Source organism: Mobula birostris, chromosome 22 (genome assembly GCF_030028105.1).
Source record: "Mobula birostris isolate sMobBir1 chromosome 22, sMobBir1.hap1, whole genome shotgun sequence".
Lineage (NCBI taxonomy): Eukaryota > Metazoa > Chordata > Chondrichthyes > Myliobatiformes > Myliobatidae > Mobula > Mobula birostris.
Window position 1 is genome coordinate 4992791 of NC_092391.1, and position 17348 is coordinate 5010138.

The 17348-nt window shown below is 41.3% G+C and overlaps 1 protein-coding gene across 5 annotated transcripts in view; it reads left to right on the top strand.

The window, feature by feature from the left end:
* LOC140186475 (rab GTPase-activating protein 1) overlaps positions 1–17348 on the top strand; it is a 250738-nt gene that overhangs the window by 71423 nt on the left and 161967 nt on the right. For all 5 annotated transcript variants that reach the window (XM_072240791.1, XM_072240793.1, XM_072240794.1 and 2 more), the window contains 2 exons: positions 5123–5233; positions 9103–9169. In XM_072240791.1, the coding sequence (XP_072096892.1) occupies positions 5123–5233; positions 9103–9169 (178 nt within the window). The remainder of the gene's footprint in view (positions 1–5122; positions 5234–9102; positions 9170–17348) is intronic.

A 17348-nucleotide genomic window follows, 5' to 3' on the forward strand; every position in this document is an offset into this window, starting at 1 on the left:
TCAGTGAGGGAGGAAGGAAAGTACGATGTTGGTAGTCACACTGAATCACAAGCTGGGGAAGTTGGAGGTGCGTTCTCCGCTGGTCCACAGTGGCTGGAGTCCTGGAGATGGACTTCCCTGGGGTTGGAGGCCTGTCTGTGGGTGGGAGGGAGGACCAGGGCCTGTTCTGCTGTTATTCTGTTCTTGTTGCTTGTATTGTTCTGCTGAACATGGTGGGCATGCTGTGTTGGCGCCAGAATATGTGGTGACACCAGCACTTCGACAGATAGTGTTGTTGGTTGCTAACGCAAACGATGCATTTCACTGTATGTTTCAATTACACATGGTAAATAAATCTGAATTAAGCTCTTCTGTTTATAATTTTAAAACAGGTTTAAATTTATAAACAAGGAAAATAAACTCTGGTATAAAATTGTACATGGAGTGTGGATATCTGCATGTATATCTATGTGTGCATCATTTGGCCAGTGTCCTGGAGAAGGTTAATATCTTCTTTTGAGCTTTATTCTTTTGGGGTGGGGGGTGGTTCACTGACATCGGAATCAGAATCAGGTTTATTATCAACTGGCATGTGATGTGAAATTTGGTAACTTAGCAGCAGCAGTTCAATGCAATACATAATCTAGCAGAGAAAAAAATAAACAAGTAAATCAATTACAGGATACGTATATTGAATAGATTTAAAAAACGTGCAAAAACAGAAATACTGTATATTTTTTTTTAAAAAAAGTGACGTGTCCAAAGATTCAATGTCCATTTAGGAATCGGATGGCAGAGGGGAAGAAGCTGTTCCTGAATCGCTGAGTGTGTGCCTTCAGGCTTCTGAACCTCCTATCTGATGGTAACAGTGAGAAAAGGGCATGTCCTGGGTGCTGGAGGTCCTTAATAATGGACGCTGCCTTTCTGAGACACCGCTCTCTGAAGATGTCCTGGGTACTTTGTAGGCTAGTGCCCAAGATGGAACTGACTAGATTTACAACCCTCTGCAGCTTCTTTCGGTCCTGTGTAGTAGCCCCTCCATACCAGCCAGTGATGCAGCCTGTCAGAATGCTCTCCACGGTACAACTATAGAAGTTTTTGAGTGTATTTGTTAACATCCCAAATCTCTTCAAACTCCTAATGAAGTATAGCCGCTGTCTTGCCTTCTTTATAACTACATCGATATATTAGAACCAGGTTAGATCCTCAGAGATCTTGACACCCAGGAACTTGAATCTGCTCACTCTCTCCACTTCCAGTCCCTCTATGAGGATTGGTATGTGTTCCTTCGTCTTACCCTTCCTGAAGTCCACAATCAGCACTTTCGTCTGACTGACGTTGAGTGCCAGGTTGTTGCTGCGGCACCACTCTACTAGTTGGCATATCTCACTCCTGTACACCCTCTCGTCACCACCTGAGATTCTACCAACAATGGTTGTATCGTCAGCAAATTTATAGATGGTATTTGAGCTATGCCTAGCCACACATGGCCTGTGTATAGTAACTCCCTGTGAGCTACAGTACCTTCAGTTACAGTTGACTTCGGGAATTGGGTGATTTACTGGAAAACCAGTATTTATTCTCATTCCCTCATGATCATGGAAACCTTTAGGCAGGGGGTGAAGATTGATGTACAGTCTAAAAGCTGCTTGTCCATTCTGGTTAACTGCAGTTTACCAGGCCAATGCCCGTTAGTCAGATGATTTTATTCCCCATCAGTATCCCCAGGTTCATTTTTTTTTAATAGTTCAATAGTTTCAATCATTCCATTTAATATCAGAGAAATGTATGCAATACTGTACACATCCTGAAATTCTTGTTCTTTGCAGACATTCACGAAAACAAAAGAGTGCCCTAAAGATGAGTGACAGGAAAAATGTTAGAACCTCAAAGAACCCCCTCCCCCCAAGCGCAAGCCACGGCAAAGCAATAACCTCCCCCTCCCCCACTTTCACCAAAAAAAAGCATCAGCACCTTCACCCACCAAGCAAGCAATAGCAAAGCCCCTAAAAACAAAAGACCATGATCTGCAGTACAATAAAAACTAATTCTTCTCCTGATGATTCGTCATATCACAGGCTCTCTCTGTCCCTAATAAAGGGAAAGAGAGGTGTCTCCCTTTCACAGCGAGAGGTGAGGCATAACAAAACATCTTGCTGATTTGCGATGGTAAATCTGTTGCGTCGCCTCCCCCCCCCCAAGTTCTCTAACGAGGGAGAGAGCTGTGTTTGCCTACGAGATGCCTTTTTAGAGTAGCTTGTGGTTGAGCCCACTAGAGGATCTGCTATCTGTATTAGGTGTTGTGTAATGAATTAGAATTGATTAGAGAGCTCAAAGTAAAAGAACCCTTGGGGCAAGTGATCATAATATGATTGAATTCATCTTGAAATTTGAGAAGGAAAAGCTGAAGTCTGATGTATCAGTATTACACTAGAGTGAAGGGAAATACAGAGGCATGAGAGAGGAGTTGGCTAGAATTGATTGGGAAAAAAACACTGGCAGGGATGACGGCACAGCAGAAATGGCTGGAATTTCTAGAAGCAATTCGGAAGGCACAGGATATACACATCCCAAAGAAGAAGACGCATTCTAGAGGAAAGATAGCACAACTGTGGCTAACAAGAGAAATCAAAGCCAGAGGATTGGGAAGCTTTTAAAAACCACCAGAAAGCAACTAAAAACTTATTAGGAGGGTAAAGATGGAATACAAAGGTAAACTAGCTAATAATATTAAAGAGGTACCAAAAAGCTTTTGGATCAGTGCAATTTGGTTAAAAGCACATTTTTCATTTTGCCAAGAAAGTGGTCTATTTCCTAGGGTCGAAATGTCTAATATCAGAGGTCATGTATTTAAGGTGAGAGGTGGTAATTTCAAAGGAGATGTGAGGGGCAGGTTTTTTTTTAATACAGAGTGGTGGGTACCTGGAATGTGCTGCCTGGGGTGGTGGTAGAGGCAGATGCATTAAGGACTTCTAAGAGAAGCTTAGCTAGGCACATGAATATGAGGAACATGGAAGGGTATAGATATTGTGCAGACATAGTGGATTAGTTTAGTTGACCATTTGATTGTTAATTTGGTTCAGCACAACATTGAGGCCTGAAGGGACTGTTCCTGTGCTGTACTGTTGTATTTCAGTTTGTTTCCTTGCTTTTCCTTGCGACCTCCCAGTCAAGTGAACTAAGAATTTCTCATTTCTTTTGTTGCGATTTATCTTGGCCATCTCCCTCTCTCTACCTTTCTGCATTGCCCCATCACCACTGTGCCTAAGATATTTGAAGATTTCATTTATAATGCTGCAAATGCCAAAAGCTAAAAATAATCAGTGTTAATAGCAAAGTTAAGAATCATTTAACATCCTTGTCAAAGTATTGACTGTTCAGTGGATACATCTTAGGAAATGTCAAAGCTGCTTTATCTTGTATTCCCAGTGAAACTAAATCTTGATTTGTACCTGGCAAATGTTGCCTGGCACCTAAAGATAAGGCTAATGACTTTTATATCTTTTGGAATGCATTTTGAATTTGATTTCTTTCCTAAGCATGGAAGAAAATAGAAATATTATTATGAGCCTCAGAATTCTTTTTCTTCAATGTAAAATAAGAAATACAGTAATGGAAAAACATTGCATTGACTATATGAGAGGGATTGTTGTCAATTTACTTTTGGTCTCAGGCTGCTGTTCTTTGTGTGTGGATTTGAATGTCTTGTTGCTGCTGAGCTGCCTGTGAGTGACAGATCGTGAGGCCTGTCACCTACAGCTTGCTGCTGTCAAAGGTCTTTCAAAGAACTTTAAATGTTTTGGTCAGAGAAAATTCAATGCAGTTAAAGAGAACCAAAAAAATCCTTGCATCTATTTAAGCACAAACGAGAAAATCTGCAGATGCTGGAAATCCAAGCAACATACACAAAATGCTGAAGGAACTCAGCAGACCAGGTAGCATCTATGGAAAAGAGTACAGTTGATGTTTCAGACCGAGACCCTTCAGCAGGACTGGAGAAGGAAAGACGGAGTAGAGTTAAAAAGTATGGGAAGAGGTAGGAGAAACACAAGGTGATGGGTGAAACTGGCTGGGAGAGGGGTGAAGTGAAGAGCTGGGAAGTTCATTTTCATTGTAACATTAAAGATAATTGGTGATGCCTTAATTCTTTGTAGTTTCTAACTTGCTGAAGTAGTGAAATCATTTCAGTTTCACTCCTGGCTGTTTCTAGCATTTCCAAGCTTGAATCTGCAGTGAGCACAACAGTTCTGAATGATCTTGCTGCTTATTTCTCATCAGCTATCAGTGACTTAAAAGAATCAGTGACTTTTGAACATAAATATCTGCAACTGACACTATTTAAAAACTTTGCTGTAACCACGGTGTAGTGTCTTAACAGCCACACAGGTGCACACGACTGATGCTGGTTAGAAACTGATTGGCAAATCTCCAGTCCCAACTAAGTGGCATAGTGTCCCAAATAAGTGAAGGGAGTCCTGGCTATTTTCTCGATTAGTTATTCTTTAAGAGTTTTCTCAAATAAATGGCTGTCCTGATTAACCAATGGCCCAATTAACTGGAATCCACTCTGTTAGTTAATTGAAGCATTAAGTAAAATTAAGACAAACGCAACACTTGTTAACCTTGATTGAAAGTGAAGGTAACTCTGTTCAAGTAAGCAAGCTACATGTGTCTGCCATGTAGCCTGTTACAGTCACAGCGCCAGTTACAGCATCATAGAGCTTGTCTGAAGTACTGACTGTTCATCCCTCTCCATAGAAGCTGTCTGACCTGGTGAGACCCTCCAGCATTTTGTGTGTGTTTCTCTCTCCCACCATCTGTGGCCATGAATTTCACTGATACACCACTCTCTGGCTAAAGAAATTCCTCCTCATCTCTGTTATAAAGGGATGTCTCTCTATTCTGAGGCTGTGCCCTCTCTAAGCAGAGGTTCCCACTGTTTTTATGGCACTTACCATACTGTTGAGCAAGGGGTCTGTGGAACCCAAGGTGGGAACCCTCATCTTCGAGGAAAGACGTGAATACTGAGAGCAAGCATAGACTTGCCAGGCTGCATAGCCGCCTCCTGTGTAACAAGGAGATGTGAAGTGTTAAAGTTGCATTCATGAGATATTAAAACGTTCTTTTGGATTTTGTTTGACAGTGCAGTCCCCAAAGATAAAGATAAGCAGTGCTTCAAACTCCGACAGGGAGTGGAGAAGAAGATTGTAATATATGTTCAGCAGGTGTCCAACAAGGAGCTCATCATTGAAAGGTACTAAGCTGTTAATGCAAATTTTTATTTTAATAAAATAGTTATGTTCAGCTATAATTAACTTGTGGAATTGTTCTGCTTCTAAGAGTACTTCCTGTTGTTCTGGTTTTGGCATGGTGGTGTGCATTTAAATCTGTTAAGGTGATAGCTGATATCTGAACTCTATTATCAAAGTATGTATACTATATGCAACCTTGAAATTCATCTCCTTGCAGGCAGCCACAAAACAAAGAAACCAATAGATAATCCCCATTAGAAAGAAGACCGTCAAATACAAGATGTGCAGGGAAAAAAAATTGTGCAAGCAATAATAATAAGCAAATAATATTCAGAACTGAAGGTAACGGAAGTGAGTCCACAGCCATGAAGCCAGTCACAACCGATGCAGGGGGCTGTTATTGCAGACCACAACCTTAATTCAGTGCAGACAAGTAAACCTTACTGAATAGCAAGCCTGACGCCATCCTGTCCCTCTACTCCGGCCTTGACACCCTTACCTTTTCATTCTGATCTAGCGCTTAAATCGGCTGAACAGCAAATTGCTCCTTACTCTCGGACCTGGGCCCTGCTGCCTTGATATGCTTTTGGGCCCAGGAGCTGCCAGCTTGATTTGGCCTGTACCTGCCCTTTGCAAGCTGGCCTGGCACTTAATTTGGTCAAACACTGGCTTCTTCCCCACTCTTGGGCATAGTCCCAGCTGCCTCAGTTTGCTTCACTTCGGTTCTCTGCTTTGAGTTGGCTCCAAATCCACTGCACAATGGCCAAACATTGGCTTGTTTCTCTATCTCTTCGACCCAAGCCCCGCTGCCTCGATCTGGCCCATACATACCACATTGCATCTATACCCTCATACTTGTGAGAATTATTTCTTGTTTGTGGTGTTGGAATAAAACTCCCATTTGATTCTTTGTGAGATTTGGTACAATTGATCTTTTAGAATTGGGATCTAGACAATTTTCTTGTACTCTTGAGCAGCATTTTTACTGGCACCAGTGAGAGAATATAAGCCAGTCTGATTTGCGTTGAGAGCTTTGCACAGCAAACTTCTCTCAGGATAGGTCCTACTTTGGCCTTGTCAAAATTAAAATTAAATTGTGTTCCAAGAGAAGAATATAGAATTTCACCCCAAATCTATGTCTAATACCTAAACTTTTTCTTTAACTGTAAAATGCCATTTCGCAAAAGAATTACCTCTGGGCTTCTCATTAACTCCTGCATAGTGTTGTACCATACCAGTTGTCTTGGTAATGCTGCATCTGACCTGTTTTATTTCACTTTTCTCTGACACACAGACTTTTAAAGTTAAACATAAGTTAAGAAAAGAACATCTGGAACAAAGAAGAAGCCTGTCAATAATGAGGAAAACAGGATTCTTTAGATCTATTAAGCTACATTTACCTTTTCCCAATATTGATCTGTAAATGATTTCCACTTTGTTCCGAAGTTGGATGTTGGAACAGAAGTCTAGGGGGCAGTGTAGTACTATGGGAACATTTGTTGAGTGGTTGGTTTATTAGTTTCAGCTTACTATTCTGCAGTACGTCCTAATAATTTGCAGAGATCCAGTGATTTTGTTACTGGAACCTTTAGCGCAACAATTGACCTTGCTTTCTTGTACCAACAAATACCTCCCACGTGCGTGTCCTCATTAAATCTTTCCAAACTTTTTTCCCCTTTGTATTGCACATTGAAACTCTTTAGTTATTTCCCTTGAGACTTGATATCGTTTTGTGGAAATCCTCATAGTTTTCGTTAAACTTTTCTCATCATTCCCCGTTGTACCCAAATACCACTCTTATATTTAAGTCTTATTACCATTGTTATCTTCTCAAAATATTTCATGCTCTTTTTAGATTCCTATACTACATTAGGGTGATGGGGTGGAGATGCATCTCTACCAAAGGGGGTGTAAGGCAAGCCTACAGGTCACCTTGGGCAAGGTGTAGCACCTGCTTAGCCCTCCGACCAGGGTCACGTGAAGCCATGTGATCAGGTGGTGGATGGTCGTATGAGCAGCTGGTGCATATCACAAGTCCTGGTTCTGTGACCACTGACTCCAGGCAGGCAGTCTCTGAAGAGTACAGATTTCCCCCGCTATCTGAAGGTAGAGCGTTCCTATGAAACCGTAAGCTGAAATGGTGTAAAGCGAAGAAGCAATTACCATTAATTTATATGGGAAAAATTTTTGAGTGTTCCCAGACCCAAAATATAACCTACCAAATCATACCAAATAACACACAAAACCTAAAGTAACACTAACATGCGGTAAAAGCAGGAATGATATGATAAATACACAGCTTATATAAAGTAGAAATAATTATGTACAGTGTAGTTTCACTTAACAGAATCAGGAAGATTGAGCCAAAACAGATTTGTAGAAAAAAAATCGGCACATACACGCATACACACGTCACGCACGCGCACGTACACGCATGCGCACACACCTGCCCGAGCAAGGCTTCATGGTCATGGTAGTCTTTCTCAGGGTAAACACAAGTTTAAAGCGGGCATCTTTTCTCGTAAAAGCGAAAGTCCTCTTTCGGTTAGTGAAAACAGGTACTAATGTAGGTCTTTTGTAAAAGCGAAATGTCATAAAGTGAACGTTCGAAAGCGGGAGAACACCTGTATTGATAGTGCCTAGGGCCACCCTTCTTGTAAGGACACTCCCCAGAAGAAGGCAATGACAAACCACTTTTGTAGAACAATTGCCAAGAACAATCATGGTCGTGGAAAGACTATGATCATCTGCATCATATGACATGGCACATAATGAATGAACACAGCATTACTGTCAGGTTCTTTGCTTTCCTATGGCAGCTTTGTAATAATTTTCACCACACTTTCAAATTCTTATTACATCTGAGGAGTTTAAAATTTTACTGAACTCAGTGGATTCCGGTTAATTGGACCGTATCGGGACTGGTTCATTTTGGCCCAATTAAGCGGCTGCTTCATTTAAGCTGAGGTTTCATGAAAATTGTTAAAAAGTTACAAAAAGACAAACTACCATTTAACTGAGTAACAACTTATGTATTTAAAAGAAAAATGAGCAAATTAGAACACTATCAATACTACTTACAGTACTATAAAACTGTATTAGTTATGGACAGAGGAATTCATCCAGTGAACACTAATGTGCTTTTTTCTGATTGACTGTAAATGAACAAAATCAGTGTAGACAATGTAGATAATGGACTGCCTTCATACAATGTTTTCGACAATTGCATCCTCCAAGTCATCTTTTTCATTGTAACATTGAAGATGCTTGTTGGTACCTTAATTCTTCATAGTACCTAACTTGCTGAAGTAGTGAAATCATTTAATTTTCACTCCCGACCATTTCTGGCATCTCCAATCTGAATGCTTGAAAACACAGTGAACAAAACAGTTCAGAATTGTCTAACTGCTTATTTCTCACAAACTATCAGTAGCAAAATCACTGCTTTTCGAACACAAAACGCATGCAACTGACGCTATTTAAAAACTGTTCACTCTAATCACTCTGTAATGTCTAATGGCCATGCAAGTGCATGTGACTGACAGAAGTTGTTTGGCAACAGTCTCCTATCCTAATTAAGTAGTATAGTGTCCCAAATAAACAAAGAAAATTTTGGCTATTTTCTCAATTTTTGTTGTTTAAGAGTTGGCCAAATAAGCAACTGGCCTGATTGATGGCACAATTAACCAGAATCTATTGTATTTCATTCATTTTATGAAAAGTTGACAGCAAGTGTGCATTTATTCATGTGAAAATTGTTCTATTGAATTGTACAGTATTACATTGCAAGTAAATATTAGTGGACTAGTAGTTAATATTATTTAATCTATCCATAATTGTGTTAACATTTCTAGTTGTGTTCTTTCTTAAGGTGTTTCGGCCTTCTTCTCAGTCCAGGCAAAGATGTCCGCAACAGTGACATGCATCTGTTGGATTTGGTAAGACTTTGGCTCAATAAGCAGCTCCCTTTTTGTTTAGCTTTTCTCCTTACAAAGCTAGAGTCTGCATAGTTTTAGTTGAAGAATGTTAAATTCATATTATCCAAATTATTCATGGTAAAGTGATGTAATATGTATTTCCTTCCATTTTTAGTCTTTGGGAGAGTCAAGGGTTATGGGAACTAGAACACAGAAACATAGAAAAGGACAGCACAGTACAGGGCCTTCAACTCGTGATATTCAGCCAATCTTTTGACCTACTCTACAAGCAATCTAACCCTTCCCTCCCACATAACTCCCCAATTTTTTTTTTCTTTTATCCATGTGCTTATCTAAGAGTCTCTTAAATGTTCCTCATGTATCTGCATCTACCACCACTCCTGGCAGGGCGTTCCGTGCACCCACCACTCTTTTGTTTAAAAAAAACAACTTGCCTCTGATACCTTAAGGTGTCCTCCAAACACCTTAAATTATGCTCCCTTGTATTAGCCATTTGCTCCCTGGGAAAGCATCTCTGACTGTCCACTCGTTCTGCCCCTCTTATCTTGTACACCTCTGTGACGAGTCCTCTCATCCTCATTCGCTGGTACATAAAAAAAATATGGAATTGCTGCAACATCAGGTATCTGGGACTCTTGCCTTTTATCAGTATGAGTAGAAAGTCTGAGCAACACAGACACAATCCTGGAGGAACTCAGTAGGTCAGGCAGCCCCATCATCGGGACTGGAAAGGAAGGGGAAGATGCCAGGATAAGGTGGGGGGGTGGTAGAGAGTACAAGCTAGAAGGTGATGGGTGAAGCCACGTGTTTGGGGGAGGGGAGATGAAGTCAGAAGCTGGGTGGTGATAGATGGAAAAGGTAAAGGGCTGGAGAAGGAAGGAATCTGATAGAGGATGGTGAACCATGGGAGAAAAGGAAGGAGGAGGCGTACCAGGGGAGGTGACAGGCGAGTGAGCAGAGCTAAGAGGCCAGAGTACATAATTGGGAAAGGGAGGGTGGAATACTGGAACAGCCATCAGGCTGGAGGCTACTACCCAGATGGAATATGAGGTGTTGCTTCATCATCCTGAGAGTGGCTTCATCTTCACCGGCACGTTGAAATCGGAATGGGGATAGGAATTAAAGTGATTGACCACCCGAAGATCCATCTGTTTGTGGATGACACGGAGGTGCTCAGTAATGCAGTCTGCTAATCTATGTCAGCTCTCACCAATGTAGAGGAGACTGCATCACTTCAGAGCTTGCATCCGGAGCTCCGTGCAGCCTCCCCCACCTACCTGTTTCACCTCTTTCCCCACCAATCTGTCTTTTGAGAGAGGACTGTGGCAGTACTTAAGACCATTAGACCATTCAATCATGGCTGATCCAATTCTTCCAGTCATCCCAACTCCCCTGCCCTCTCCCCATACCCTTTGATGCCCTGGCCAATTGAGAACCTATCTATCTCTGCCAAATGACTGAACTCCACAGCCACTCATGGCAACAAATTCCACAGATTTACCACCCTCTGACTAAAGTAATTTCTGCACATCTCTGTTCTAAATGGATGTCCTTCAACCCTAAAGTTATGCAGTCTTGTCCTAGACTCCCCTACCATGGGAAATAACTTGGCCGTATCTAATCAGTTCAGGCCTTTTAACATTTGGAATGTTTCTATGAGATCCCCCCCGCCCCCCCCCCCCCCATTCTCCTGAACTCCAGGGAACATAGCCCAAGAGCTGCCAGACATTCCTCATATGGTAACCTTTTCATTCCTGGAATTATTCTAGTGAATCTTCTCTGAACTCTCTCCTATGTCAAAATATCCTTCCTAAAATAAGGAGCCCAAAACTGCACACGATACTCCAAGTGTGGTCTCACGAGTGCCCTATAGAGCTTCAACATCACATCCCTGCTCTTATATTCTATACTTTTAGAAATGAATGGCAACATTGCATTTGCTTTCTTCACTACCAACTCAACCTGGAGGTTAACCTTTAGGGTATCCTGCACAAGGACTCACAAGTCCCTTTGCATCTCTTCATTTTGAATTCTCTCCCCATCTAAATCTGCCTATTTATTTCTGACACCAAAGTGCATGACCGTAAACTTTCCAGCATTGTATTTAATTTGCCTCTTCTTTGCCCAGCCCCCTAAACTATCTAAGTCTGTGTGCAGGCTCTCTGTTTCCTCAACACTACTTGCTCCTCCATCTATCTTTGTATCATCGACAAATTTAACCATGAATCCATTAATCCCATAGTCCAAATCATTGACATTCATCATCAAAAGCAGCGGTCCTAACACCAACCCCTGTGGAACTCCACTAATAACCAGCAGCCAGCCAGAATAGGACCGCTTTATTCCCACTCACTGCTTTCTGCCGATCAACCAATGTTCCACCCATGCTAGTAACTTCCTTGTAATTCCATGGGCTCTTATCTTGCTAAGCAGCCTTCTGTGTGGTACTTGTCAGCTCAGGAAACTTAAGTTGTGGTGAGTTTTTTTTTCAATGGTTACTGCTGCACAGTGGAAAGTATAGTTAGACACTATCATTAGACCTACACCAATAAGGAACTCCAAAATAGACATTGGTTTAACTGGCATAATTGATTAGCTGTCACTGGTCAGGTCTGACATAGGTTCATTAACAAAGCATTTCTAAATTTTGAGGAACTCTCTTGTGTAAATGTTGGGATGCAGAGAGATTTTTAAAGAAAATCCATAACTTGGGAATTCTGTGAAGCATTTTTTAAGTAAAGAAGAGTTGGTTTAATGTATAACCTAAAAAGAATCGGTCCCAACACAGACCCCTGTGGAAAACCACTAGTCACTGGCAGCCAGCCAGCCAGTAAAGGCTCCCTTTATTCCCACTCTTTGCCTCCTGCCAATCAGCCACTGCTTTATCCATGCTAGAATCTTTCCATTAAATACCATGGGCTCATAGCTTGTTAAGAAGCCTCATGTGTAGCACCTTATCAAAGGCCTTCTGAAAATCCAAGTACACAACATCAACCGATTCTCCTTTGTCTGTCTTGCTTGTTATTTCTTCAAAGAATTCCAGCAGATTTGTCAGCAAGATTTTCCCTTGAGGAAACCATGCTGACTTCAGCTTTTTTTTTATCATGTGCCTCCAAATGCCCCAAAACTACATTCTTAGCAATCGATTGCAACATCTTCCCAACCACAGAGATCAGACTTACTGTCCTGTAGTTTCCTTTCTTCTGCCTCCCTCCCTTCTTGAAGAGTGGAGTGACATTTTCCATTTTCCAGTCTTCCAGAACCATTCCAGAATCTAGTGATTCTTGAAAGATCATTACGAATGTCTCCATGATCTCGTCAGGCACCTCTTTCAGAACTCTGGGGTGTACACCATCTGGTCCAGATGACCTGTCTACCTTAAGGCCTTTCAGTTTCCCAAGAATGTTCTCTCTATTTATGGTAACTTAACACACTTTGTGCCTCCGACACCTGGAACTTCCACCATACTGCTAGTGTTTTCCACCATGAAGACTGATGCAAAATACTTATTCAGTTGGTCCGTCATTTCGTTGTCCCCCATTACTACCTCTCCAACATCGTTTTCCAGCGGTCCGATATCCACTCTCGCCTCACTTTTACACTTTATGTATCTGAAGAAACTTTTGGTATCCCCTTTAATATTATTGGCTAGCATATCCAGTGCATTTTAGTCCAAACAGGTTGTTGATGATGAAGGTCATGCAAGTAATCTCAGCTTTTGACACTAAAGAACAAAATAAAGCTGACATCAGTGGCTTCATGAGAGGCCAATGTGGTGTACAACTGATGAACAAATTTTGGGCTGTGGTCATAAGATCATAAGACATAGGAGCAGAATTAGGCCTTTCAGCCCATCAAGTCTGTTCCACAATTCACTCAAAGCTTATTTGTCATCTCTCTCAACCCCATTCCCTTGCCTTCTCCCTGTAATCTTTGATGCCCTTACTAGCGAAAAATTTATCAACCTCCACTTTAGATGTACCCAATAGCTTGACCTTCACAACCATCTCTGGCAATTGATTCTACAGATCCAACACTCTCTGGCTAAAGAAATTCCCCCTCATTTGTTACCTAAAGCAATATATTATTCTGAGACTGTGCCCTCTGGTCCTAGACTCTTCCACTATTGGAAACATCCTATTCACATCTATTCTATACCTTTCAATATTTGATAGATTTCAATGAAATCTCTCATTCTCTTGCATTCAGTCAGTACATGCCCAGAGCCATCAAATACTCTTGATAAATTAACCCAATAATCCTAGGATCATTCCTGTGAACCTCCTTTGGACACTCCAATGCCAGCACACCTTTTCGTAGATGAGACCCAAAACTGCCCACAATATCCAGTCTAACCTGGGATGAAAGTGTCACATTTTGCTGTTAGGATATCCAGCAACCTCCTAGAAACAATGATGGGTAATGGCAAGGCTGTCTGTTCTGGTGATTTTGATTAAAGGATGAATGTGGAAAACTATGGATAGAATTCCTAAACACAGGAGATTCTGCAGACGCTGGAAATCTTGAGGAACACACTCAAGGTGCTGGAGGAACTCAGCATGTCAGGCTGGAAATGAATAAACAGTTGCTGAGATCCCCATCAGTACTGGAAGGGAAGAGGGAAGATGCCAGAATAAGAAGGTGGGGGAGGGAAGGAGTACAAGCTAGAAGATGATAGGTGGGTGTGAAAGGTTAAAGGGCTGCAGAAGGAATCTGATAGAAAAGGAGGGTGGACCATGGGAGAAAGGAAAAGAGGAGAGGTGCCAGTGGAGGTGATAGGCAGGCGAGGAGAAGAGGTAAGAGGCCATAGTGGGGAATAGAAGAAGAGGGAAGAGGAGGGGAGGAGAAAAATGAAAATAAAAAATACTGTGAGGTGAAACCAATGTTCATGCTGCTAATATTCCTAATTCTTGCAGACAATGTCTTAACTGCAGAGAGTGAGACTTGTATGTTCTTTCTAAATAGGAAGAGAGAGGTATTGAAGTCATCTGGATCAAAGGATAATCTGATTAACTAACTGACACCAGAAACAAATGATAGCTGGCAGACTGTCATTTAATAATTTAACTAGTCATTAAGGAGAGAAATTTGGTTTCCATCAGATAATGGTACTTGACGCTTGCAATCTTGTTCTGCACAGTTAAGTATGAACAGCAAACTTGCTCTGGCCGAGGCCAGCTGTGCCCTTTGAACTGGTTTAAATGTAAAGCTTATAAAAATTTGAAAAATTAATTTCACATTGGGTTCAGAATCAGGTTTATTATCACTGGCATATTTAGTGAGATTTGTTTTTTTTATAGTGGCAGTACATTGCAATACTTAATAAAAGCAATAAATTACAATGAGAAGTTAATACTACCTTACTTTCCATTTTCCTATTTTCTATTTATGATTTATAATTTAAATTTTTAATATTTACTAATTTTTGCTATTTTTAATATTTAATATTTGTAATCCAGGGAGCGGGAAGCGCAGAATCAAATATCGCTGTGATGATTGTACGTTCTAGTATCAATTGTTTGGCGACAATGAAGTATAAAGTAAAGTAATATAAAAAATAAGTTAAGTAAGTAGTGCAGAAAGAGGGGGAATACTGAGGTTCTGTACAAAGGTTCATTGTCCATTCAGAAATCTGATTGCACAGGCTGTTCTCAAAGCATTGAGTTAACAGTTTTCATGTGCTGAACTTTTCCAATTATAGTCCTTAATGCATACTTAATAAAGGAGGAAAACTTGCTTTATATAATTTATAAGCACAAGAGATGCTGCAGGTGATGGAAATCTTGAGCAATACACACAAAATGCTGGAGGAACTCAATTCGATCAGGCAGATTTATGGAAGGGAATAAAGCTCGGTGTTTTGTGCTGAGACCCTTCAGGGCAGATAGAACACTGGCAGGCTGATGGAAACAAATGGGTATTTCTCTGGTTGACAAGATGTTTGGTACGGGAATTGCAAGGCATCTGACCACAAGCCCCTACAAATGATTGTGAGTATTACTGAGAGGATCCCCAGGGTCTCTCTTCCACCCATTAGAGATATTTATCAGGAGCGCTGTATATGCAGAGCCCTTAGCACTGTCAGTGATTCCTCCATCCGTCCAACAATCTCTTTGAACTCCTACCATCAGGCAAGAGGTGTCATAGCATTAGGACAAGAGCTGTTAGGATGGGAAACAGCTTCCTCCCCCAGCTTGTAAGACTGCTGAACTCCCTGCCACCACCCACATCTCATCATGCACGAAGCACCAGTATTGTTAACTTGTCATAAATGCATTTATTAGTTGTTAATTTATTTGTGGTAATATTACTGTGTGTGAGTGATATGTGCTGTGTTGTGCACCTTGTTCTGGAGGAATGTTGTCTTGTTTGGTGGTATGTGTACGGTTGAATAATCATTTATATACAGCATAAAAAGAAGTGGTCCCCTATGGAACACTCCCCGTCACTGGCAGCCAACCAGAAAAGGATCCTTTTATTCCACTCGATGCCTCCTACCAATCAGTCAATGCTCAAACCATGCCAGTAACTTTCCTGTAATACAATAAACTTGAACTTGAAGAGTTGTTTCCCCCCCCACCCCCACACATTCTTAGTCTGGCTTCTGCCCTCTTCCTTTCCAATCCTTATAAAGTGTCTCAGTCCGAAATGTTGACTGTGTTTTTTCCCCCTCCGTAGATGCTGCCTGGTCCAGCATTTTGTGTGTTACATCTTTGATCGTTTTATATATCAACAGTTTTTTGTTTAAATTGTGATAATGCCTTTGTATGGTACTGCTCACACTCAACATATTCAGGCACTTGTGAACAAGCAAAAGCAATGAGGTGAAAAGTGGCAGAGGAATTCTGGGAAAAGTTTGCAGGCATGGTGTTTTTATTTATATAAATGATAGAAAGCAGAGACCCCAACACTGATTACTGTTGACAACTGTCATTCCCTTGAAAAAAAAATTTGTCCACTGTTTATTCTCCACCTGCTGAGTTCCTCCAGTATTTTGTGTGTGTTACCCTGGATTTCCAGCATCTGCAGCATCATCATGTTTAAGAAATTTGCAGCTCAGTTTGATGGTGTGTTGAGGAGAATGGGAAGGGTGGGGGGGAGGTTTACATGACTTCTTGCAGGACAGGCTGAGCCCCTCAATGTTTTACCATGTGTTCATGCAGTGAGATTGCCTTTTGAAGAGCCCGTCAGATTTTAGACCACAAGACATGGGGACCGAATTAGGCCACTCAGCCCATTGAATCTGCTCCCCCATTTGATCTTGGCTAATTTAAATCATAAGACATAGGAGCAGAATTAAGCCATTCAGTTCTGCCATTCTGTCATGGCTAATCCTGGATTGCATTTAACCCTATACACCTGCCTTCTCACCATAACCTATGCTGCCTTGACTAATCATGAAACAATCAATATTTGCTTTAAATATACCCACAGTCTTGGCCTCACAGCTGTCTGTGGCAGGGCATTCTACAAGTTCACAAATGACACAAAAGATGTTACGGATGCAGTGCGATCAGAACGAGATGCTTAATTTCTGTCATCCTGGTGTACCTATTTGATTGGACATCTCATCAGGCAGATAATGCTGTGATAACAGTTGATAGATCTCTGGTTTCTCAGTATTGATTTTTTGTGAATTATGCTCAAACAGCTTCAAATCTTCTTTCCCTCATGTGCCTTAGGCACAAAAATAAGCCACTGGATTGAACAGCAAAAACTTGTGATGGAAATTGGACATAACAAACACAATGCTGGGTATACCCAGCTGATCAGGCAGTGTTCCGAGTAAATTTATCATCAAACTACGTCTATGTCACCATGTACTACCTCAAAATCTTTTTTTTGGAGGTATTTACAGGAAAATACAAGGCACCACAGTGCATAGTGGTTAATGCGAGACTGTTACAGCATGGGGTATCAGTGTTCAGAATTTCGAGTCCGGTGGCCTCTGTAGAAAGTTTGTACGCTCTTTCCTGTGCACACGTGTGTTTCTTCTGGGTGCTGTAGTTTCAACTCACAATCCAAAGACACATCGTTTAGTAGGTTAAATGGTGATTGTAAATTGTCCTGTGATCAGACTGGGGTTGCTGGGCGGTGTGACTCAGTGGGCCGGAAGGACCTGTTCCACACTGTACTGTGGTACTAGGGAGTTTGTGAAGCCTGCAGAATTTTCTCTGTT